Source organism: Monocercomonoides exilis (genome assembly GCF_001643675.1).
Source record: "Monocercomonoides exilis strain PA203 chromosome Unknown scaffold10-1930038, whole genome shotgun sequence".
Taxonomy (NCBI): domain Eukaryota; phylum Preaxostyla; order Oxymonadida; family Polymastigidae; genus Monocercomonoides; species Monocercomonoides exilis.
The window spans coordinates 732902-757500 of NW_027150555.1; the positions used below are offsets into that span (position 1 = coordinate 732902).

Consider the following 24599-nt stretch of genomic DNA (forward strand, 5'->3'; position numbering starts at 1 on the left):
TACTTTTTGATCTTTGTATATTTAATTTTGACTGAAATTGTGTGAATTGTTCTTTGTTTTGAAATCTGTTATTTTTGTTATTTGAAAAATTCTTTTATATTTATTTGTATTCATTTTTCTTTTCAGTTTGCTGTAATGTCTGAAATTCATTTTGCAAAAGATAATCAACAATTTCGAATTGAGAACAAATTGCATGATTCTCCGGAATCATTGATTCAAAAAGATATTCCTCAACAAAGAAATTTGCGTGTTGTACCTTCATCCCAACTTAATGAACAACAGAGGAATGCTGTGGAATCAGTGAATTATATATGGGCGGATAATAACGAAAATGAACAAAGTTCTTCGCAGCGTCCAAGCTCAACTCAGCAAAATGTTTCTGTTTGGCAGCAATTGAGAAGGCTTGAACAGCAACAATCAACTTCAGCACTGCAATCAACTGGACAGCAAGTTCCTATTCAAAATCGTTTTATGAATGCATTTAGATTTGGACAAATAAACAAAGCAAAATCCACTTCCTTAACTCCTCAAACTGCTCAAACTTCAAACAAAACTTTGTCTGTTGGAGCACAGCAGCAAACTGATCATTTACAGAACTTTGAAAAGGCATGTTTGCATCAGGATTCAGAAACTACACCTTCAACCACTTCATCTTCTAATGAAACGACATCTTCGTTTTTTAAACCAATTTATGGTTCACAAGCATTTGGATCTTCTTCTTCTTCTGTACAATTTGTGCCATCATCACAATCTAATTCAATAAAGCCTGATTGTGGATTTTCAAGCCAAATGGAAAATTCATCAAACCCTTTTGCTGCGTTATCCTCATCGAATTGTTCATTTACTCCGTCACCTTCATCAAGTAATCCTTTTGCTCCACCTTCCTCATCAAGCAATTGTTTTGCTCCGCAGCCTTCATCATGCAACCCATTTTCAGCACAGCCACAATCATCAAGTAATCCTTTTGCTCAACCGCCCTCATCAAACTGTTGTTTTGCTCCGCAGACTTCATCAAGCAACCCATTTTCAGCACAACCCTTGACAGGCAACCCATTTTCGATACAAGCGCCACTGGAATTGCATAATGAAATGCCACATGAAATTTATAATCCTTTTATACAAGCAGAAGCGCAATTGCCTCTTCGTAGTGTGCCAAACTCTCTAATTCAGCAAGCAGCCATCCCTTCTGCTTCTACTGCACAATCAAGTATACCTGGAAGGCAAAGCTACTTAGAGATGAATAGGCATCAGTGGAATATTCAAAGAGAGAAAAAGACTGTTCTTCGCAGAGCCGGAGCGAAAGAGTTGGAAGTTGCTCCAACTGTCCAGCGGGAAACATCTGCATTCTACTCATCTATGCAACCGTATTTGAGACCAGCAGCTAATGTGGAAAAGAGATCATATTCGAGCATGGGTGTAAATCCTTTCTCGGTGTGTTTTTCGGGAAAAATTTCCCAAAGAGAATCCGGAATCTTTAACGAGGAAGAGAAAGCATTTGAAGAGTTGGAGGGTGATAATTTAGAAGATATAGAAGGAGAATATGATGGAATGGACTTATTTGGAGACGGCGCTGCGTTACCACAGAAGAATTTTGCCCCCGTTCCTGTTGAGCTCATTCCTGGAAGACCTTACCCAAAAAGCTTTATTGAGAAAGTGGATGAGAAGCAATCAATTCTAACCGCACCTCCAGAGAAAAAATTTGAAGATTCTTTTGCAAAGCGCGAAGAGGCCTTTCGGCAGCAATTGGCGCAGCACGTGCTCAACAAGCGAAACGCGCGCAATAATCCATTTGCCTGGCACGATCAAGATGTGCAGATGCTGACGATACATCCGAAGAGAGGGCACTACTTTGTGCAGTCTTCGCTGGACTCGTTCATGAAGAGCGATCCAAATGAGTATTACAAGGACATTCATGTGGTGTTTGAGAACGAGAAAGGAGTTGATGTGGGCGGTGTGAGAAGAGAGTGGTTTTCGCTGATCATTCCTGCCATAACCAATCCTGACTACGGGCTGTTTGCTACAGACGTCACCAACAGCAATCGCATGAGCATCTCCCATTTGGCATCAGACGCCCAGGACGATCCAGCATATCTGTTCCGCTTTGTGGGGTATCTGATGGCAAAGGCGTTGATTGAGCAGATCACCATCCCTGCTTATTTCACGCGCTTTGTGTTCAAGACTTTGCTTGATGAGCTGCCGCACATTTCCGACGTGGCTGGCGTTGATCCTGAACTCACATTGCAGATGGCACAGATGGAGCAGGAGGACGTGAGTGAGTACGGAATCCCGTTCTCGTTGAATGTGGAGGTGTTTGGAGATGTCCGAGAGGTGGAACTTGTTGCTGGGGGAGCAGAAATCGAAGTGACAAATGAAAACAAGGAGGACTTCATTGCTTTGTGCGCTCATCATCGTTTGCTCGGAAACACTGCCAAACATCTGAAAGCCTTAAAGGATGCGTTTCACCAAGTCATTCCTTTGAATTTGCTGAAGGATAAGTTCACACCTGAAGAGCTGGAGCTGATGATCTGTGGTTCTCCAGTCATCGACGTCAATGACTGGATGGAGCATACGATGTATACAGGAGGATTTACGAAAGAATCACAAACAGTAAAGTGGTTTTGGGAGTGCATACAAAATATGAAGGAAGTTGGCAGGCAGTTGGTTCTGTTCTTCGCAACTGGGTCGCGAACAGCTCCAGTGCAAGGTTTTAACTCGCTGATTGGATCGAGCTGGAATCAGAAGAAGCTGTTTGAGATTAGAAAGAGCGAGACTTCTACAAGCGATTTTCTTCCGGTTGCTCACACCTGCTTCAATCAGATAGATATGCCTGAGTATGACTCAAAGGAACAGTTGAAAGAGAAATTGCTTCTGGCTTTATCATCTGTGAATGAAGGATTTACAATGGGATAGGTGAAGTTTTGAATTATTATCTTGTGCTTTTTAATTTTATTTTATCTTGCTAGTTTTTTGAATTTTTTTTGTTCATTTTTGTTTTATTTTCATCATTTCAAAATTTGACATTGTGATATTAATGTATTTTACAAATAAAATAAAAGAAAGAAAAAGAAAAGAAAAAAATCTTGAAAAAATGCTGCTTTTTCGATTTAATTCATTATTAATTTATTATTGAAATGGCAATCAGTAAAATTTTCCAATAGAGAAAAAAGAAATAATTTTTAAAAATTTTTTGTGTAAAAACGCACAAAGAATCTTTGATGAAAAGTGAATTGATATTGAAAGAAAAAGGAAAAGTTATCATGATTGCAAAGATTTGTGAATAAAAAGTGAATGCAACAAGATTGAAATAAAGAATGTGATTTTTCCCATAATAATAAAGTGTGATGGAGTCAACAATTGAATCTACTTCATCAACAGAACCTTCAGCTTCATCTCTTGAATTTGATGGTTATATAAGATGATATTTTATAATTTGAATTCTAAAGTTTCTTTTTTTCAATTGTTTTTGTTAGTTGTGAAGGAATATGAAATTGCACTTCAAAAAGAAACTTCTGCTGTTGCAACGAAGATTGCTCTTGCAAAGCTTGTCAGTCAAAGCAAAGGTGAAATATATTAATTGGTTGTTAATTTGATTTGATTTATTTTTCCTTTATTTGTGAAGAGACAACACTCCAAGGTCTTCGAAGAGAGTTGAAAGAGGCTTCAGACAGACTTGCAAATGAAATACGCGATATACCTATAAAATCCGTTTGCGACTTGTTTATGATTGAGCTTGCCCGAGAAATGAAAACAGGAGAAGTTTGAAAGTTTTTATAAAAGTGAATTATAAATTTTCTATGAAAAATTGCAGGATTTTGAAACAACAAAAGCCAGGTTGGTTGAAAAGGGAAAGCAAAATGAAAAAATCACGGAAATTGCAAGACATAAGATTGCACTTGAGGCAGAACGATTCTTTTTTGAAGGACTTGTTTGCTTTTTATTTTTCAAAGATAAAAAAAAATTTTATTCATTCCTTTTAAAAGAGAGTGACAACACTTTCATATTCTCGAGTTGTTTTGCAGTGTTTAGTTGAGGCAAGCAAGAAATGGAAGATTCACGTTGATGTTCTTCAGGGAGGTCCGGACGAGCCTGGGTAAGTGTTGAATTGAAATTTTATCCATTTAAATTAACAAATTTCTTAATTATTATTCCTTGCTGTTTTTATTGCATATTTTATTTGTTTCTTTTTATCTGTTACCAAATTTTTGATTTGCACAAAATTATTACTCTTTCTCATGAATCGCAACGCAATAGGAAAAAGATGGTTAATGATTTGATGGAGCAAAAAATAGAATGCCGCTATGTTCCTGATTGTTGCGTAAGTTCTGTTGTCGCTGCAACAGATATTGTTCTTGTTGGAGCTGCTGCTGTTACAGAAAATGGAGGAATTATAAATAAGGTTTGTATTTTTTCATTCGGCATTTGACTTTTTAATTTTTTGTTGTTATTATGTTTGTCGCTTCAATTTATTTCTAAATTTATTGCATTGTTCTTTTGTGTTTGTATTTATTCGAAAACAAACAAATTGTTTCATGTAGATGGGTACGAGGACATTGGCTTGTGTGGCAAAGGAGCACAACAAGGATTTCTTTGTGGCAGTCGAGAGTTACAAGTTCACAAAGTTGTATCCGCTATCTCAACATCATCTTGAGACGCTTGTTCCCATCAGAGGGATTGGCGTTGAACCAGAAGGTCTTCCTAAAGGGGCTCGTGTATGTTTATTTGCATAGTTTTTTATTTTTTCACAATTTTTCGTGTATAATTTTTTGTTATTGGTTATTTGGATTCATCGTGATTTGATATTCATAATTTCGTTCATATTCTAATCTTTTATGGAATTTTTTTTAATTGAAAATCAGACTTATTCTCCAGAATTGGAATACACACCACCCAGCTACATCAGGAATTTGTGGACTGACATTGGAATCAAAACACCAAGTAACATTTCTGAAGATCTCTTCCTCCTTTTCAATTTATAAACCATTTCCGCATTAACTTCATTTCCTTATTCACTTCAAAATTTTTACGTGAATAGACAAAAGAGTAATTATTATTATTCTTTTATTTGTGCAGAGATAATATCATTCTATTTTCAAAATGTGCGTGCTGTTATTCAGGAAGAAACAAATGAAATGAAAAAGAGCAAAAGCATTAAGTATAAAAAGAACAGTTAGTTAGTGTTGATAATGGCTTTTCATGGTTGATTTTTTGAGTTGAAATTATGAAACAAATGAATTGATGTATTGGATGACTCATCAAATATTAATTCAAAAATAATTCTGCTCAACTCTTCCAATCAGATACTAAACAATCTTCAAATTGCAAGATTAGAAAAATTCCACTTTTCTGCCTACACAATTGAGAGAATCATCTCACTCACATCTTCTGCAATGTTCGTCGCATAGTTGACTTCTGTGCTTTCATCCTCAACCATCTTCGATTCCCTCAAATCCTCAACTTTTCTTGCCCATGCTTTCACACCCTCAGCAATATTGTTGCGATACTCAAGCCATTCTGCTTTGAAGTGTGCAGCAATTGTGGTGAGCATCAATTTCACATGTTTTGAGGCTCTTTCGAATTCCTGTGGCAATGGACGTGTAGGTAATGCAGATGCTTGCTTACCCTCATTTTCAGTTTGATGCATTGACAATTCTTTGTAATGCGCCTCTTTTTCTGCCAATATCTGCATAATTCTGCACCCTCCTTGCAGTAATAGAAGCATGTCATATGCGAACATCTTCTTCTCTCTAAGTTGCACTCGTTGGATTGATTCAACAAGTGTCTTTTTTTTGCCTTTGGCAGAAAGTGCGCCTTTTGTGCTATCATCGTCATCTCCTGCTTCTTTGTTGCCCCCCTCTGTTTGTTCTTCTTTTGCCAATTCAGCCATGGCATTTGAGAGATCGTTGCGAATACGACTCAAAAGATGGCTATGTGATTCAAATGTTGTCAGGATAACGTTCAGCACAAATGATGACTGAATGCCAACTGGCAGCTCTGAATCTGTTGTTGAACATAGCACAGAAGACAAATCTGCAGATGAGGATGAATGAATTGACGGTTTACTGGAAGAGGAAGTGGAAGAAAATGAAGAATCGTTTGTGGTGGAATCAGTTTCTGTTTCTTCCACTGCTCGTTTCTTCATTGTCGGGTTTGATAGCTGCAAAAGACTTGCCTCAAAATTGGAGTTAACAACTCCATCTTCGATTTGCTGCATGTAAGCGCTTTCTTCTTCTTTTTCCCATCTGCTCATCCAACGAGATGCAGAGGAATTTGCGCCTGCTGTTTTTTTCCCACTTTTCTCTTCTTCACTTTCCATTTTAGATTTCTCGTCTTTGCTCGAATTGTTCTGTCTTGCCAATTTTCGATTTATCATTGTGGCCCATCTGACAATTGCAGTCACTGGAACCAGTTTCATCAGCAACATTCCGCGAATGATGTGCAGCTCCATCTGCGTGTCACCCTTCCAGCATTCTTCCACTGTGCGTAAAGCTATCAGCGACGGTGTGAAGTAAGAAGGTTGGCACATTGGTGCTTCATCAGCAGAAGAAGAGTCGATTGCAAGATTAGTCACAAACTCTGTTTCCTGGCTATCGCTTTCATTCGAGCAAACGTGCTTGTCATCTCCAAGCAGAACAAACAGTGACGAGCGGTGTGGCTCCAAAATCCGGGAGAAGTGCGAATACGATTTCGAGCCAGCAGACAGAAGAGATGCCATCACTAAAGCCACACACACTGCTGTTGGTGGGCGTGACAATGTTGGAAGTGCAGGAGGGCGAGATGATGGTTGATCCTGCTGTGATGCAGAAGATGAACTTGATGGCACAATGACTTGGTCAGAATCAAGCAAATGAAGATCAATCAACCGCGAAAAGAGAGGAGGAATACTCGATGTTGGCTGCGAAAGAACAGGATTGGAAAAGAAGGACAAAAGATCTGTGTACGCCAAGTGAAGCGATGAAAACGTTGGGAATGAAGGAAGAGTGCAAAAGAATCCGAAATACAATGAAGGCGATAAGTCTTCAAGATTATCGCATTTACCAGTAATTGGTGTATTCTCTGCTTTTGCTTCCATCAATTTGTCACTTGCATTTTCATCTTTCTTTTCTCTGCCATCATCATAATTGTCATGTTGCAATGCATTTTCATTCGATCCTTTTTCGTTGTTATCTTCATCCTCTTGTTCTTCTTCTTCTTTTCTTTTCTCGATTTCTCTCTTTTTATCGTCTCGTGCGAGTTCTCTTTTGTAATCAGCGGCTTTCTGTACCCTTTCTGTGATCCATTCAAATCCTTTCTGTTCAGGAAGCAGCGCTACAAGTGGCTCAGGAATAGCACCAGCCACTCCGTCTCTGTAATGCAGCCTCACACATCGCTCGAGCAGAGCAGCCACAAACATCCTTCGCGTATTTGAAGCAGGAAGTCGGGGGATGTCCTGCCACATGTTCCACACAAACTTCCACTGCACGTTCGACAGATGGTGCGCAGCCCACGATACAATAGCATCTTTTGCAGCAGGGTCCATCCATCCAGCAGAGCAGCAGCAACTAAAAACAAATTGCGCAACAAGGGAGTGTATTGCCTTCTCTTCTTTTGCCCATTCGATAAGCACGCCTTCTACAAACAGTTCAGATGGTAGTGGAGAGAGAGGATTCCTCGCTGCTGTGGGGAGAGATGAAGCCGAAGATGAATACGAGGCAGGAGAAGGGAGATATACGCATCCAGCTGAAAAGACTGTTGATAGAACAGCGTCAAACATAATTGGAATAATCTGCTGCTTTTTAAGTTGGCTGATGTGTGCCCTGAATGGCATTGAGTGTAAATATTCGTTGGCTTCGGAGTCTACTTCGTGTTCAGCACCTTCGGATTTTTCGCTCGTTGGATTTTCACTCGCTGTACTTCCTGAATCGATGCTGTCAGCTACCAAGCGGGCAATCGCAATCAATCGCTTGGCACACTCAGACGGCGACTCTGTGAAGGAGCAAACGACAGATGTGCAAATATTACGGAGGTGAAGAGCTGCTTCGCTTGGTAGTTCAAACGGAAGCATTTGTTGATGTTTCTCTTCTGTATCAATTTCAGATAGAGAAATATCTTTGCATTTCATTGCAGAATCAAACTGGCTAATATTGAACAATGGGGAAACCACCCGAAAGACTGGACACAACGATTGTGATGTAACCGTCTTCAAGCAAGAACCTATCTCTTCTGCCAAAGATTCAGAAAGGAAACTCACTTTGTTGTCTTCTTCTTTTTCAGATTCCTGTTGTGATGGATGTGATTCGATCCATTGTGCATGTTTTTCTCTGAGCACAGCATGAACCAAAGAAAGCTCATCGGGGAAACTTGGATGAAATGCGACCAATGCTTTTTTTGGAACATCTCCATTTCCATCGTTAAAAAACGGACTTTCGGGCTTGCCCTGCATTGTTGAATCCGTTTGTGAATATGACTGTGGAAGCTGCTTAAAAGTCGCAAATGATTCGCATCCTCGCAGATATTTCTCTGAGTGGCAAATTTTAATTAACGTTTCCAATTTTTCCATTATACTGCAAAATTCTTTAGGTTCATTAATTTCAAATTTTGTAATGTGATGCACCAAGATAGTTTCAACAATAAATGAAAGAGTTATTGATTCTACAGAAAATTTGCTTTTTTCAGATAGTACAGATATGCAATGATCAAGAAGAGAAGATGAAAATTTGAGATATGAAGAAGTCGAAATAAGTTTCATCGTTGACAAATGAGACAGAAAGTGCAGCTAAAATAAATCAGGAAGATAACGCGTTTCAAATAATGAGTTGTCAAAAATTGAATTGTTAAAGAAAATGAAACAAACCAATGACGAAAAATGATGCAAATTTCCATTTCTAAAAGTGCCAACTAATTCTGATTTTATATTTTGTAAAATATCTTCAAATATTTCTGAATCTTGTATGTACAACGAGTTTACCAGCTGTGCATATGCTTCCAACTTGTATGGAAGGTTCTTTATACAAGAAATTAATAGAACAATAAGTTCGCTTTTCCTTGAAGCGATAGCTTCTTTAAGTTGGTTGGCCAAAGATTCAATGGATTGTTGAGTGTATTTCTCTTCGCCAATAGTAATGATCTGTCGAAGGGATGGATCCTTCTCCATTTTAAGCTTTTTAAGTTTTCAAGAAAAGAATCATGGGATTAATTGTTAAATTTTGTTAAACTTTAAATACAACTGTCATGAAATAATTATTAAAGAATGTGAAATGAAATTTATTTAATGTTTTTCGTTTTCTTTTTCCTCTTCAGGTGCATTGAGTTCAGGATAAAGTGAAGACATAAGATCAATCTCCACATTTTTCACCATCAAAGATACATTTGCTCTTCCACGAAGTGCGCATAGATAGCACGGTCTGAATAAGAACGAATTATTTGTAAGCAGCAAAGAAAAGCGTCCAAATTGAAATTTGAAAAAAAAATAAAATAAAATTAATTTTAAAAATTAAAATAGTAAATATTAATGAAAATTATCAAACGGGTCGTGTTTAAGTGCAGTGGATAGATCGAGTTCAATCACAAATGTTCCAATCTCAAGTTCACGTGCTCCGTTAATAGCATCCAAAGGAAGTGACCTTTTCTTTAAGAGCAAAGAAAATACTTCGCGCGACACTTTCAGCCTGGTAATATTTCAGCATTTGAATATTTATGATGAAAAAAAAAATTTCATAATTTTCACATTTGAAAACAACATATAAAATTTTTGAATGAATAGCGTTTCACAATACGTCATGAGCAATCATCACAAAAAAATAATAGGAATAATATGAAATTTTAACTCATACATTCTTTTTTGTATTAACTTGCACAAAATAGCAGCTCCATCTTGGCAGATTCGATAGTCACACAGAGATGATTGCAAGGCGCCTGCTCTTTCCTTCTCGAAGATCCTGACACCTGCATTGACAACCTTCAGCCTCGCCAGCGGTGGAGGGAGTGGGGAAGAAGATGGAGTTGGTACAGATGCTGTTGATGATGCTGATGATGATGATGATGATGATTGTGCTGGTTGTGAATTGGTGTTTGCATTGGATTCTTCTCCAATAATAACTTCATCTTTCTCCACCTCAGATGAGAAAGGTACTTCTTCTTCTTTCTCCTTTTTGAATTGAACATTCGTGTCTGTTGTACCGAGCAGCAGGCTGCGGGCGGTTGGAGTGACCAAATAAATAACATTGGCTGTCTCTTGGTTGCGACACTACAAAATAGAGAGATGATGTTTAGATAATAAAAACAACAGTCGCATCAAAAAGTTTATTAATGTATTGTTTTCGATTGTTGTGAATCAAAATTTAAAAATAAACAAATAAAATAAAATAAAATAAAATAAAATAATTATTTGTTTAGGAAACAAGAAATGAACAAACCATGAGCCAAGATGTCGGAAGCACAGATTCTGGCAGTCCATAAAATTCTCTGATTTTTGGGAGAGGTGCAAAATCTGGTCGAAGAGGCAAAAATTGCTCGTCTTCGTTCGAGAAGCGACGTCTAAATTTCACGTTAAAAAAGGAAAGGAAAGAAACATGAAAGGGGAAAAAGATAAAAAATACATTAAAAATTTCAGAAAAATAAAAAGTTTTCATTTTTATAAAAATAGATTCATTAATAATAACATTTCAACAAGCGATAAATTTTTCATTTTTAAAAGTTCAAATCAACATAAATATATTTTTATTGCACACTTGTTTCTTTCGTCTCTCTTTTCGTTTTGTCTTGATGGTCCTTTTGATTGTGAAGGAAGTTGCCCTTCTTCAACTTTCCTTCTTCCCTTCGTGGTGTTATCTTTCCCTTCTCCTTCGTTTTCTTCTTCATCTTCTTCTTCTTCCTCTTCTTTCTGATCATCTTCTTTTGATTCTCCTTCAGCTTTGTCGCATTCTCCTTCTTTTTCCTTCTCTTTCTCCTTCTTTGCGTTTTCTTTCTCAATCTTCTTCAATTTCTTCATTTCACTTTTCTTCAGCCATTTCTTCTTCATCTTGCCTGTCTGTGCAGACATCCACGTCTTCCCTTTCTTTTTGTGGTAGTCGTCTTCCTCTTCGTTCTCATTCTCTGCCAATTCCTCTTCTCCTCCTTCTTTTGCTTCAGCCTCCACACCCGTCTCTTTGCCTTCTTCTTCTCCATTCTCGTCTTTCGCTCCAATCAAGTTCCCTTCAGCATCCATCACTCCTTCTTCTTTCATCTTCTTCTCTTTCTCTTCTTTCTCCTTCAGCCACTGCTCTCTTCTGGCTTCTCTTTCCTGCTTCCTCACTTCTTCGTCTTTTTTGTCCTTCTCCAGCTGCTCCTGACACGCCTTCAGATATGCTTCAGTTATCCTCTTTCTTTGCTCTCTTCTTTCTTGCTCTGCTTTCAGCTCTCTCATAACATCTGTCAATACTTCAGCAATCGCATTCATCTGCTCCTTCTCTGCTGCATCCACTGCTTTTTCAACTTTCTCCTTGATTCTTCCTTCCTCTTCCTTCAGAGCATTCATCAGCTCTTCACTCACCACCTCTCTCTTTGTCAGCACCGTGACGAAAAAGCCACCGGTGTCTTGGAGATGTGGGTAGAAGCGCAGACAGCGAGACAGACTCATCCAGCTGGGTTCATCGGCTGTTGGCGGATATACACTGCGCCTGATCTTCTTCTGGCGAGTATATGGAAGCTCTGAATATGAATTATAAATCTGTTTATTAAAAAAAAATAAATAATAAATATAATAAATGGTTATAAAATATAATGAAGAGCATTGACACTCAAAATATTAATTGTTAATTGGAAAATTGCTCAAAAAAAAGAATTTTAAATAAAAGGATAGCAAAGAATAAAACTATTATAACTTTTCCTAACATCACAAAGCACTCTAATTCTACTCTTGTTCATACCTTCCCCTGATCCTGCACAATCCATTTGTTTATTCCTTCTCTCCTCTTCAGCTGGGGCATCTCTTCTGACACATCCACAATCTCCACATTTGGCGATGTTCTCAGAAGCTCTGCAATCACAGCCTCATCCTCAATCGGATTCAGTGTGCATGTAGAATACACCATCCTCGGCTCAGAATGGCTGAAGAGATTAAGGAACACCTTCGATACTGAAACATTGGATGACAAAGAATCAGCTTTTTCAGCTTTGCGCGACTTCACAATTTTCATCCAGAATTCATCTTTTTCCTTTTCAGCTGCATCTTCTTCATTCCCAGTTCTCATCAAAATGCTCTTGATTGGCATCCACCACCCGCCCATCTTCAGCAGGTTTATTCCTCTTTTCCCAATGCGGAACTGCAGCGGGTGCAGCGACAGGCCCAGTGTGGTTGTCCAGCTGAGCCACGCTTCAGGAGCCTTTCGCAGAGTCCCATCACCTGAGCACGGCACATCACACAGCACACGCTCGAAATAGAACGGAGGTGGCAGCGACTGCAGACGCTGCTGGGTGCGGGTGAGAGAACAAGAGGAGGACGAGCAAGAAGAAGAAGATGATGATGATGATGATGGAGTTGCGTCTGAAAGGCTCAAAGAAGAAGCAGAATTATTTGAGCTTGAGGAGACGCGGATTGTTGGGAACATTGATGCATCATGATTGACAACGATGAAATTTGTAGTGCGCAGCCTGTGAAGCTGATGCACAAGAATGTTGCAACGTTTGAGATCAGCATCGTTTGCCACGACAACTCCACCGTCACCAAAAAGCTGTTCTGCAGTTGACAGCTCGCACTTCTGGCTATCATCTTGTTTTTTCTGTGCTTTTTCTGAAGAAATTTTTTCCTCATTATCATCATCACGACCAATGACTTTCTCCACAATTTGCTTTGTCTTGGATCCAGGGGCTGCGCATAGATCTATTACAGTCATTCCTTTTTCAACTTTTAGAAGTAAAGGAGGAATCATTGACACAGCTTCCTGACGACTTATATGACCCTAATAAAGTTTTTTTCGAGAAAGTGTGTATTTTGTATTATTATATCAACAATAAAGTCAAGATCAATAATTTCAAAGATTGTCAAACAAGCTCAGTTGCAACTTTCATCCAATTGAAAAATTCCTTAAGTTCAGGACTCTTTGCTAACATTGGACGTGTAATTTCTGTGCAACCCCAAGCCAGCCCATTTGGAAACCAAGGCAATGGACGAGGAAGAGATACTTCAAGTTCGCCAACCATAACAGGCTTATCAAAATGAAACCTTGTTTTCATTTCTTCTATAATCTATATAAGAATAAACTGGTAATAAAAATAAAAAAATATATTGACCTGATTGGTGTGGGACCCTGATTCATTGAGTCGAAACGTCAAAGGAAGCGGAGAACAAATAACTTTGCAATATTCATTCCAATCTTCTTCAGTGTGAAACAAAGGCTGAACGTATTCAAAGTGTGAAAAAATCATTCAAATTTTTAAAGTCACACTCTATAATATTGAACATATGCATCAATTGTTTGCTGCTTGATAATTTTCCCATGCATATTTATTCCGTTTTTAAACACATTAAAGCCTCCTTCTGGAACGGCAATAGGACCTCTCTGTTTTTTCTGGTGTAGTGCTTCGTTATTTGCTTTTGCTTCACTTGCCATAAGCTTTGGATCTTGAAAATTGCTTTTGAAACAAAAAATGGATATTTCACTTAAGATCTTTCAAAAATATTTTTTGATTTTATGAACATTGTGAATGTTTCAGATTGCTACAAAGTGTTTGGGAGTTATAAAAAAATAATGAGACATTTTGTCCATAATCTTTTCAAAAAATACCATAAATTTTTTCTTTTTCAAAAAGATAGGCTTCTGTGCTGTTTGAACAGCTGTTAACAAATCTGTAATATGAACAATAATTCGACTAGGATGAGTTCAACTAATCAATCAAAAAAAATAAATCAGACTTATCTTTTAATCCTTGTTGTTCTTTTTGTTGTAATGTTTCTGTTTGTACCAATGAAATGGATTTTGATTTCATCTCTTGTTGGAATATGGTATCGAACATTTATTTTTAGCAATTAAATTTGTATTGTTTTGCAGCTTCTTTTTCTTACCTCAAAATGTTGCAACATTGATTCTATCTGGAACATATGTTTTATTTATTTTAATGGCCGCCATTGGGATTTTTAAGCCTCCACCACCACCCCCAACTGTATGTGTTATATTTTTTATATTTTAAAAAGTTTGTAATAAAAATTCTCATTTTGAAAGATTGATGACTCAATCAAAGTTGAGCACGCAATTATTACTGAAGTTGGAGCAGCCAGCTTATTGAAAGTTAAAGTTGATGAATGCGATCCAAATACAAAAATTCCAATATTTTTGAAGAAGAATGATCCGAAAGTGAAAGACAGTATTCAAATGATGGAAGCAGGTCCTTGCGAATATCACTTGCTCGTTCCAGCAGGATTAGGGTTAGACGATTTTGAGATTGGCGATCACGCAACGTTTCAAAGAACGAGAAATCCAGTTACGACGATTTTTCAAACGGAAAATATTTACAAGCTTGTTTACAGAAATGAAGGCGATCTCAAGCAATTCATGATTGAAGGACCTGCACCAAAAGGGAAACAGTTTGCATTTGAATTTAAAAATTAATTTTAAAGTTTTTGTTTGTTTAATTCGTGGAAATTTTTTAGGGATAAGAAAAAATAAGTCATTCGAAAATGATACTTTGCAGAAAAGAAAAACTTACAAAAGAATTGTGTAAACTCGAAAATTACAAAACCAATTGTTAAAACAACATTTTATATTTTATAAACATAACTCTTTTTCATTGTTTTTAAATTAGAAAATCTTTCAACAATTATATTCCAATAATTACATTATCTACAATAAACTTTTTTATAATTCCATCTTTCTTTTCCAAAAAAAAATAAAATAAAAAAAAAAAAAAAATAAAATAAAATAAAATAAAATAAAATAAATAAAAATAAAAGAAATGAAAAGAAAAGAAATGAAATGAAAAGAAAAAAAGATGAATTCAATTCTTTTTTATTTGTGCTTAGTTATCTTGAAGAAGGAAAATACATATTCAAGGTTTAACATTACAAACGAAGTGAAAGTTGTATTCAAATAAAAAAAATGTTGATTTTGAAATAAAACATTTTTCGAATAATTTTAAACACTTTTCATGTGAGCATATTATTTGAAATATCTTCTCCAATTTCTGCATCAAGTGAATTATCTGTGAAATAAGTATATTTGGCGAAAAATATGGACTTTAAAGCCTTTTTGCACAGGGCATAGAAAAATAACTTCGTTCATATCTTTATTTCGCTTTCTCAGATTTCAAAATAAATCGGATTAAATAATTTCTAAACAGGAATCATAGAAATCAAAACATAAAGCATGGTGACATTTCACGAATGTCAAAAAATGGGCGCATTTTATTTGTGTTTTTTGATCTCAAAAAGTCAATGAAAAGTTCAAAAATTTTCAGTGAAAATTCCTGAAGTGAAATATTTTTCCCCGTTTGAGAAATATTTTTTCAGAACTTCGATGAATAATAGAGATGTTGCATAAAATACTGGACAAGATCGATTTCACAATAACTGCAAGAGGAATAATTCTGTTAATTTTCCTCAAAATATATCTTATCAATGCGAACTCAGTTGATATACAGAACTTTCAAAATAGCCTAATTTGTACTCAGAAAAAATTATTGATTTAAATCTCGGAAAAATTCAAAATCCAATTTTTCAGAAATTTTAATCATTTATTTTTTCTGAGAACAAATGAGGCTATTTTGAATGTTTTGTGTATCAACTGAGTTTGTATTGATGAGATATATTTTGAGGAAAATTGTCATAATTATATCTCTTGCAATTATTGTGAAATCGATCCCGTCCCGTGTTTTGTGCGATATCTGGTATTTTTTGCATTATCTGTCCATATCTCTCAATTTTTGGATGAGATGTTTCATATCTATATTTTCGTGTGCTTATCTTCAGTGATAGATTATGAATTTTATAAAACAATGCTTCGTTCCTTCCTTAAGATTTCGTTGTTTAACCAATTGCATTAAGAAAAAGTTTCAAACACCAATCTCAATTCTTTTCCAGTACACTTCTATGAATGATTTCTAATCTCTTTTATTGAATTATATTAACTTTTCATATTCATGCTTCTCTCAAGTTTCCATAAATGAAATTTGAAAGATGAGAATACGGGTGATAATTTTTGAAATCATGCATTGTCATAATGTTCTCATTTATTTTTTTTTAAAACAGTAATTAGTCAATAATCTGTTGAAATGTTTCTTTTGTTTTATATTCAGGTTCAAATTATAATAGAATGTTTTTATCAATTTTTAATTCAAACTCACCAAATTGCATAAGCGTGCAAAAGAAATCTTGACAATGGAATTATTTCCATGATAATGAAATTTGATGAGTTGGAATGAAAGTTTGATGAAAACATTCAAAATTCATTTTTTCATGAAAATTTAACAAATGGAAATTTTCAAAAAATTTAAACACAAACAAAAAAATTTAATTGGTTATTGTTTTCAAAAAAGGAAAAAGCTTGACAATTTTTTCAATAGACTAGTTTTTCCTATTCTTCATCATTAGATGAATTGTGAATAGATTTTTTTCATTTGAATAGATTCAACTTATTTGAATGAACTGGGTTTTTCTTAAATGAAGTCATGTTATTTTAAATGGTTGAAGTTACACTTGAATAAAGTGCGATACACTTAAATAAAGTTTTTATGAAAAAGTGGTGAACACTTATTATTATATTTTTGTGTTTTATCTTTCACTTTATCAACAAAAAAAATGAAAAAGTCAAATTAATTATGATTTTTCAATATTCTCAAAAAAAATTTAAGATATGTTAAAAAGAAGATTTTATTTGACAAAAAGAAAGAGAAATGAATGCAAATATCGTTTTGTTATCGTTATTCTATTCTATTTTCGACTTTTTAACTTTTTTTGATCACTGTATAATTAAATATAAAAAACAAAATTTTGTTTTTATTGAAGTTCGTGGAGTGATCTGCAGCCAACAAAGCATATAATTTCGAATCTCTCAGTCAAGTCGACAGGTTGAAGCTGCTTTCATCTTTGCAACTTTCTCCATTGACTGGGCATATTTCATTTTCATTGATAGATTTCTTTTATAAAACATCTCTTTATAAGTCTTCTCTTCCTTTTTGACTGCTCTCCTCCACTGCTCTTCTTGTAATATCTCCATCGTTACCATCTCAAATGCCTTAGGATCCTTTCTGATGTTATCATTCACAATCTCTTTCAGATCATCTGCTTCATTCTTTGCCTTTCTCCATCGAACAGCCAGAATAGCAACAATTACAAGCAGAAGCACATCAAATACAACACGCACAATCTCAACAATTGGCCAAAATGATTTTTCTTTCTTTCCCTCCTTCAACAAGTTTTCCATCTCCATTTAGCTCAGATTTAGTTCTGTTCTTCAGGATGAATGACTCCGTTCATGAAAGAGAATCAATCTTTCCAAACAAGATCTTTACAGATACTTACGTTTCCTCAGATGCATTGTTACAATTGATGCTGGAATGGCTTCATGAATCTCTGTTTTTCCTGCAAACTCTCCTGCTTGTAGCAAATTCACCTGGAGATTGTGAACCTGGCAATCGAAGGAATCAACCTGAAGGAATAAGCCACAGGACAGGAGCAAGTATCCAGCAAGATCAATCGCAAGAGTGTAACTTTGCTGGTGAGACTTTACTGAATTCAGATACGGAATGAAGAACGGAGAATCCCTTTCTGAAGCGACTATAGAAAAATTGCATTCCAAATTCAAAGCCCAAAGTGATGAGTTCTCTTTTAAGCCATCTCCGCCTTTCGGGCTTTGAATATTCAGAAGCGCATGACCAGAGCAGGCGATGTAGTTCCTCATGGATGAATAGCCTACTGCATTTGGGCTGTTGCTGGAAAACAGCACAAACTGAATTTGTATGTTTCCTCCAGAGATCGACAGCCTTCACTTGGATGAATTGGAGATTGTGGTGTCTGATATTCTTCCTGTGCAATCCTGAAGATCAACCATTAATCCACTCCACTGGCACAGCTCTTCTGATCGATCATCGCTCGCTCTCAACTCTGGTGCGCTTGCTGCTCCATCAAACACACACGATGATACGAAAGCATTCCCCAAATCTGACAAAGCTGGAATGCTCCCTTTTTCAGATAGCGAAGCACACATTTCGTTCAAGCAGTTTATTCCAGCAACAAAGACGAAGATGAAGAGGCCAAGCGTCATGCACCAAGTGAACCATGGGTAATGGTTTGATTATGATAACAGCTTCAGTTAGAATAACGAAGCATTTGATGCAACGCGCCCTGCACATCCTTCTTCAAGCATTGCGTTTGAAATAGCCAAGAGTGATCTCAATATCTGAATCTTGGCATTCCATAGAAAGCAAAGAACCAGACAGCACAGATATGGCATCGAATTCCGAATGATAGCGTTGGATGCTTGAATGATCTCCTGAACTTTATGAGGAAAACACAATCAAGCTTGATTTGCTCTTTGCATTTCGGATTTGAACCTTCTGCAGCTGGGAGTCTTTGCAGTTGTGAAGGAGAAAGGCGGATTGTTCAAGTGTGCAACTGGAAATAAGCACTTGGTGCGTTGAGATGTTTACCAGATTGCGGAAGTCCAATAACACACCAGAATTCACATCAGAAATGTTCAAGTTCATATCTGATCAATGTTGTCCGCCTCTTGCTACCACGCATGAAGAACTGAGACGAAGGCAAGTAAAAGTGCACCCGTTGATTGACAGCCTCCCATTCTCCACGAGAATGATGGAGCAGTTCAATTTCATTTCAGAGTTTCCAGTCGAATCTTCTTGAGTAAATGCTGCGTCTGAAATAGACAAGTTGCCATCAGTCAGCGATATTAAGCTCGTATGCGTAGAAGAAAATGCACTTCCAAACAGAATCTTCAGAAATTCCATTTTTTCTCTCGACGAGCACGAAATGAAACAACCCATCTTTCTTTCAATGCTGCTGTTCAGCAGAATAATCCCTCTTACGCCTTCCACATCCAGCGACTTAATCCAAACATCTCAAGCGCTTGCTTCCCCTGACACCACAGCGCTTTTGTCGATGAGCAAATTGCTGTAAACAAAAAGAATGATGTGGGGCAGAGCAACATTCAAGGAAATGCAAGGTTGACTTATTCCACCACACTGGCGTGAATCGGAGGAGTTGTCGGATGAAGAAGATGCAAATATAGTCTCGCTCCGATACACAACAACAAGTAGCAGCAGATCTTGTTCATCAGCATAGTCTTGTGCGGTGCATTCCCACATAGCAAACTCCCGAACAAACGGTGCTCTGAAATCGAGCTGGAACGGTTTGTTGCCAATTTGAATTTTTTCATTCGCGCATTTTTCATATAAGTCTCTTCCAACAAATGCTTTGTCCTCCATGAATGCGGTGTTTTTAAACAGGAAAGGAAGCAGGCCATCTCTTGTGATCAAAGAACAATCCAGGAACATCGCGCCTCCTCTGCCGGTCGCTGAGCAGAAACATCCAGAGATCGAACAAAAGTTGCAGTGGAACAACGAGCCTTCGCTCAATTTCATGGCAATGCATCCGCCATTCTCACTCAGGATGCTTCCGCTGCTCTTGATCGACGTGTTTTGGACAAGCACGCGGGAAGGCTCGCTTCCACAGCAGCTGATGATCGACGGCTGAGAAGGAGCACTTTGGCGAAGCGAAAAAAGCGCGTAACATTTCAACTGAACTATTTCACTGTTAACTTCAATTAATCCTATCAACTCTCCTCTCCTCACAGCCTGTGAAAATATGACAACAATTCTTCTGATCATCAACTCCATATTGCTCATGGAAACATTTGTCAAATCAATGCTGCTCTCATGTGATGCAGTTAGAACGTGGCCTCAACATTTGATGGATTGAAACTGTTAGAATAACATTTCGCATATTTTAAACAGGAAACCTCTAACGCAAAATGGAATGTCACTGGAGAAGCGCAGATAAATAGCAAGAGAAAAGCGGCTGAACTCTGTTCATTATTCAATAAAATAATGATCACAAATAAGTTTGTTTTTGAATCCATTTTTTTAGAAAAATCGATCACAATTATTTGTTAATGATTATTTCCGGTCTTTAAATGCTATTGAGCAGATCTAAGTGTAAATATCAGTTGTTTGCATATATATTGATGCAATCCAACACATAATTCAGCATTATTTTAATTATCTTTATTTGCTCAATAGAAAAAAAACATATTTCTTGAAATAAAATACGAAATTCTTCTTTCATCAATTTTTAAAAATGTTAAAACGTGTAAATAACATAGTTTGAAGGTCCAACAATCAAAGGATGCAATATTGATATGTTTTGAATCGTTTATTGACGCAAAAGAATTTTAACAGTTTTTCTGATTTTTTGATCCATTTGATCTTTGAAAGAATTTGACGAAAACAACAAAAATCATTCGCAAAACAACATTATTATGATTCAAATAATATATATATGTTTTTGCAATCAATTTAATAAACAATAAAAATACTTGTTTTTTTTCAAAATTTTCGTAACTCAAATAAACTCAGTCTATCTTAAATGAACTCGGTTCATTCAAATGAACTCGATCTATTCGAATAAACATGAGTTCATTTGAATAAACCTAGTTTATTTGAATCAAAAAAATCTATTCAAAATTCATCTATTTTCCCCTTGATTTTTAAAAGCACACACCTTTGAAATTGTTTGGAAATATTGAAAGAACAAGAATGAATGAAAAAATTTTGTTGAAATTATCTTCAAGAACAATTTTATGAATATTGTGTTTTTCATTTAACTCAAAAAAATTTGCATCATTTTCATCATAATTTGATCAATAATTCCATACAAGAACAAGGCTTGAATTTGTGCTTGCTTTTATTCTTTTAATAGCCGTATTTATAAAGAAAAAACATCAAAAAGTCTTAAAACACTTTCATACAATATTTTAAAGATGAATTCATGGGAAATTGCAAAGTTTATATTTTTTTTCTTTTTCTTTTTCATTTCATTATTTTTTTAATCTTTCGGGATAGAGACGAATTTGAAATTCTTTTTGGTGAAAAGGGAACTCAATGTGGTGAAAAGGCGCAACATTTGGCTGTGAGCAGCGGGCTTGAGGATTGTCAAGTTCGAAGTATTTGTTGGCGATTCTTTTTGGGAATGGTCCTTGGAGAGCCCTCTGTTGATTGGCTATACCAAATTGGTGAATCTAGAATTCAATATGAAGATAAAAAACAACAATTTCTTGTTGACCCACATGAAGGAGAAGAAGAAAATCTTGAAACAGAAAATCCATTAAGTGTTGAAGAAGGCTCAAAATGGAACACTTTCTTTTTAAACAAAAGTGTCGAATCTGTTCTTCATTTGGACCTTAACAGACTTTTTCCTGACAATCCATTTTTCCGTCAGAAAAAAGTCATGGAAACAATAAGAACAGTTCTATTAATTTGGATTCGGGAGCATTCTGATCTTGGATATTGTCAAGGCATGCACGAAATACTTGGAGGGTTATATTATGTCTTTTCACAAACATCTTGCAGAAGCCCAGAAGCAAAACATTATCCACTATCGTCATTTGCATCTTTTGATATTTCTAGAAATGAAACATCCGAAAAAAAAGATAAAGAGGAAGGGGATTCAATGGACAAGCCTGAATCAGAGAATACAGCGACCGACGATGGCAACAGCAATGAACAAGAAAGCTCAGAAAAAGCAACACCAACGCTTCCGTCTAATCCAACAACAACAGAAATCATTGACATTCTTCTTGACCCTGAATATTTGGAGCACGATCTCTTTACGTGCTTCTCTGTCATCATCCCAAAGCTTAGCAAGTGGATGTTCGACACATCCAAGAAAGAGGAAGGATCGTACGGTGGGATGACATTCCCTTCCTCCACATCCTACCACGGGCAAAGCGGGCGAGGCGCAGGATTTCGTCCGACATCTTATTCACGTGCATCTGCGCTGGAGGTGGATGAGCTGTCTGGTGCAGTCGGTGTGGGAGAGCTGGAGAAAGTGACCCCGCTGATCAGAGCGTCCCGCGGGGTGCAGCTGCTTGTGCGACGGCAGGACAAGACGCTGTGCGACAAGCTGGAGAAAGTCGACCTCGGCTTCCACATCTTCCTGATGCAGTGGATGAGAGTGATGTATCTGCGTGAGTTCGAGCTGAAGGAGGCGCTGCGGCTGTGGGACGCTGTCTTTGCGTGTGGAGACTCCTTGAGGATGCTGGAGTGGATAGCAGTGTCGATGATACTATCGAAGCGGAAGGCGCTGATGGACGGGGACATCGGCATGTGTCTCAACACACTGAAGAACTTCGAGGCACATCCAGGCGATGAAAACCGCTTTGTCCACGAGGCGTATCAGATGAGCTTCCCCGGCAGATCACTGCCTCCTCAGATCTCTCTGAGGAAGAGCATTGGCAGCTCTGGCAATGAAGATGATGGTGCTAAGGATGAAGATAACTCTGGTGCAGCTTCTGCAGAACGTTCATCTTCTCCTGCAAATTCCACGTCTGGTCATTCTTCCACTACTCCATCGTCTGCCTTTGTTTTGCCAAGCTCATTCCACGGAGAAGCTGAAAATACAACTTCTTCGAGATCATCTCCTTCTGGTTCTCGTTCTGTGACCCCTTCGCCTTCTCCTCCTCTTGTGACACCAGACAGCAAATCCAATCAACATGCACTGTCTACTCCAAACTCCTCTCAAAAGAGCAACAACCACAATCAAAGGAAGAGCGGGTTCTTCGGCTCCAAACTGATGAGCTCTCTATTTGGCTCCTCCAACACACTTTTTGGGCCTTCTCACTCGTCTCCTGGGCATTCGCCCGCAAGTGGCTCTGCTCATTCAAGCAGTCATTCATCTGAGGCTTCTTCTGGAACTTCGTTCTCGTCTGTTGCATCCAGCCCTCTTCACTCAAACAACAGCGACCAATCCTCATCACAGGCAGCACATTCACTGCAGTTCTCAGCCGTCTCTCCACTTTCGCTTTCTTCGAGCTCTGCAAATGCTGTATCATCCACATTTTCTCCTGCGAAGCGGCAGCAGCCTTCGATTGCTTTGCGCGAGGCGAGGCGGATTGGCTCAGGAAACAGCACAGATCTTTCGGCAGCGTCGCTGGCGGTGTTGGAAGAGGCACTTTTGGAGGACGACGACAGAATGCTCGCTGCCTCGTCCAGACTGGGAATTGTCCGGGCGATGCTGATGGAGCTGATGAAGATGGAGGAGGCAGAACTTGGAGGGGAAGAAGACAAACACAAAGAGGGTGAAGGAAGTGAAAATGAGGAGAAAGAGAAAGAGAAAGAGAAAGAAAAAACGGACGAGGAGTCAGGGAATGAACCCACCACATCTGATTCTTCTTGCGAGAAAGCGACTGAAAGCCACAAAAGTTCCTCAAAAGACGAAACAGAGCGGCGTCTGTTTGAGCGAAGGAGATCAGTTGTGAACACTTGCTGCACTCAGCTCAAGTCACTCACTGCTTATCTTTTGCGGATGTCCTCGCGGTTGCCTTCTCCGCCTGGATTCCGTGATCTCTATCTGCCATTGGACGAGGCGTATGACAAGGAATACGAGGAGAAGCAGAAAGAGCAGAAAGAGCAGAAAGAACAGAGTCAAAGTGAAGAGAGTAACGAACAGTCAGAAGCAGATTCAAAGGAAAGTGAAAATACACAGAGCATTTCTCATTCATCTACCAGGCCGTCTCCGCAGCTGTCGCTGTTTGACCAGTGCACAGTGAAGTCGTATGAGAAGTGGGCCGATGTGTGCTCGATGGAGCGGCAGTACTTCCCAAGCTGGATGAAAGAGAAGAGAATCAACAAGCTTGTGCAGAAAGGGGCAGAAAGGACACTTGGAAGGAGAATCGAAGAGGATGCTGCAAAGAAAGCAGAAGATGAGAAGAAAGAGGCAGAAGAGAAGGCGATCCGCAGGCGCAGGATGGAAGCAGCGAAGAAGCTGGCGAATGAGACAACAGCGAATTCTGAGAGGAAAAGCGGACTGAAAAGAAGGAATGCATCTTTGACGACTGCTCCACCGCCTCCAGTTGTGCTGAATGAAGAAGCAGAAGACAGCAAGGAAGGAGGAGTAGCAAATGTTAACACAATAACACTTTCTTCTTTGCCTTCATTTGGCTACTTCAATTCAGTTGCAGCGAATGTGGCAGCGCAACAAGCAGAGCCGTTCTTTGCAGATGCAGACAATCCATTCAGTGAGAATGAGGGAGAAGAAGGAAGAGAGGAAGAAGGCAAAGCGGAGGAAGAGGAGGAAGAAGATGAAGAAACTAAAGCAGAGAGAGAAAGGAAGAGGAAAGAAGAAGAAGAGGAAAGAAGGAGAATGGAGATTGAAGCAGCAGAAGTGGAAGCGATGCTCAACCAGAAGCCAAAGAAGGCAGTTGTGTTGTCATCGCCACTTGCATTGCTGGAAGAGGCACTGAAAGACGAAGATGCCTCACACGCAGGCAAAGAAGGGGGGAACAAGACAGCGGCGAGGGGAAGTCCAATTAGCATGTTTGCTTCTTCAACAGATGGAGAAAGCAACGAAGAGAGAAGAGGAGAAGAGAATGGTGATGATAACGATGAGAAGGAGACAGGTCTGTTCCAAACTGACGATTCCG

At 38.0% G+C, this 24599-nt stretch overlaps 9 protein-coding genes across 9 annotated transcripts in view; 4 read left to right on the forward strand and 5 right to left on the reverse strand.

The window, feature by feature from the left end:
- The first annotated feature begins 20 nt into the window (after positions 1-20).
- MONOS_1620 (putative ubiquitin-protein ligase 1) lies at positions 21-3101 on the forward strand. Its single transcript, XM_067869115.1, has 2 exons — positions 21-39; positions 127-3101. Exon 2 carries the CDS (start codon positions 136-138, stop codon positions 2908-2910), a length of 2775 nt encoding a protein of 924 aa, XP_067731949.1. The 5' UTR covers positions 21-39; positions 127-135; the 3' UTR covers positions 2911-3101.
- Positions 3102-3333: 232 nt separating this feature from the next.
- On the forward strand, positions 3334-5040 carry MONOS_1621 (Translation initiation factor eIF-2B subunit alpha). The gene is made up of 8 exons (XM_067869123.1): positions 3334-3405; positions 3471-3560; positions 3620-3756; positions 3809-3925; positions 3981-4090; positions 4252-4396; positions 4536-4709; positions 4857-5040. Exons 1-8 carry the CDS (start codon positions 3342-3344, stop codon positions 4974-4976), a joined length of 957 nt encoding a protein of 318 aa, XP_067731950.1. The 5' UTR covers positions 3334-3341; the 3' UTR covers positions 4977-5040.
- A 41-nt stretch (positions 5041-5081) lies between these two features.
- On the reverse strand, positions 5082-8536 carry MONOS_1622 (uncharacterized protein; the record flags this gene model as incomplete). Its single annotated transcript, XM_067869133.1, has 1 exon — positions 5082-8536. One exon carries the CDS (start codon positions 8534-8536, stop codon positions 5348-5350), a length of 3189 nt encoding a protein of 1062 aa, XP_067731951.1. The 3' UTR covers positions 5082-5347.
- A 632-nt stretch (positions 8537-9168) lies between these two features.
- MONOS_1623 (putative S-adenosyl-L-methionine-dependent methyltransferase) lies at positions 9169-13603 on the reverse strand. The gene is made up of 9 exons (XM_067869142.1): positions 13401-13603; positions 13246-13350; positions 13003-13200; positions 11883-12914; positions 10707-11683; positions 10392-10512; positions 9810-10222; positions 9504-9644; positions 9169-9380 (listed from the first exon to the last, which is right to left on the reverse strand). Exons 1-9 carry the CDS (start codon positions 13563-13565, stop codon positions 9245-9247), a joined length of 3288 nt encoding a protein of 1095 aa, XP_067731952.1. The 5' UTR covers positions 13566-13603; the 3' UTR covers positions 9169-9244.
- A 137-nt stretch (positions 13604-13740) lies between these two features.
- Positions 13741-14905, forward strand: MONOS_1624 (uncharacterized protein). Its single transcript, XM_067869152.1, has 4 exons — positions 13741-13957; positions 14004-14115; positions 14175-14536; positions 14603-14905. The coding sequence occupies exons 1-4, from the start codon at positions 13809-13811 to the stop codon at positions 14616-14618; spliced, it is 639 nt and encodes a 212-aa protein (XP_067731953.1). The 5' UTR covers positions 13741-13808; the 3' UTR covers positions 14619-14905.
- A 2092-nt stretch (positions 14906-16997) lies between these two features.
- Positions 16998-17375, reverse strand: MONOS_17241 (uncharacterized protein; the record flags this gene model as incomplete). Its single annotated transcript, XM_067870142.1, has 1 exon — positions 16998-17375. The coding sequence occupies one exon, from the start codon at positions 17373-17375 to the stop codon at positions 16998-17000; it is 378 nt and encodes a 125-aa protein (XP_067731954.1).
- Positions 17376-17453: 78 nt separating this feature from the next.
- MONOS_1625 (uncharacterized protein) lies at positions 17454-17846 on the reverse strand (the record flags this gene model as incomplete). The annotated part of the gene is made up of 1 exon (XM_067869162.1): positions 17454-17846. One exon carries the CDS (start codon positions 17844-17846, stop codon positions 17454-17456), a length of 393 nt encoding a protein of 130 aa, XP_067731955.1.
- Positions 17847-19020: 1174 nt separating this feature from the next.
- On the reverse strand, positions 19021-19797 carry MONOS_1626 (uncharacterized protein; the record flags this gene model as incomplete). The annotated part of the gene is made up of 1 exon (XM_067869172.1): positions 19021-19797. One exon carries the CDS (start codon positions 19795-19797, stop codon positions 19021-19023), a length of 777 nt encoding a protein of 258 aa, XP_067731956.1.
- Positions 19798-20829: 1032 nt separating this feature from the next.
- The window catches only part of MONOS_1627 (Tre-2/Bub2/Cdc16 (TBC) F family protein B), a 4090-nt gene continuing 320 nt past the window's right edge, over positions 20830-24599 (forward strand). Inside the window, exons 1-2 of the mRNA XM_067869182.1 lie at positions 20830-20962; positions 21022-24599. The exon at positions 21022-24599 is cut by the window's right edge and continues 320 nt beyond it. Of these exons, the coding sequence (XP_067731957.1) occupies positions 20940-20962; positions 21022-24599 (3601 nt within the window). The 5' untranslated portion in view covers positions 20830-20939. The remainder of the gene's footprint in view (positions 20963-21021) is intronic.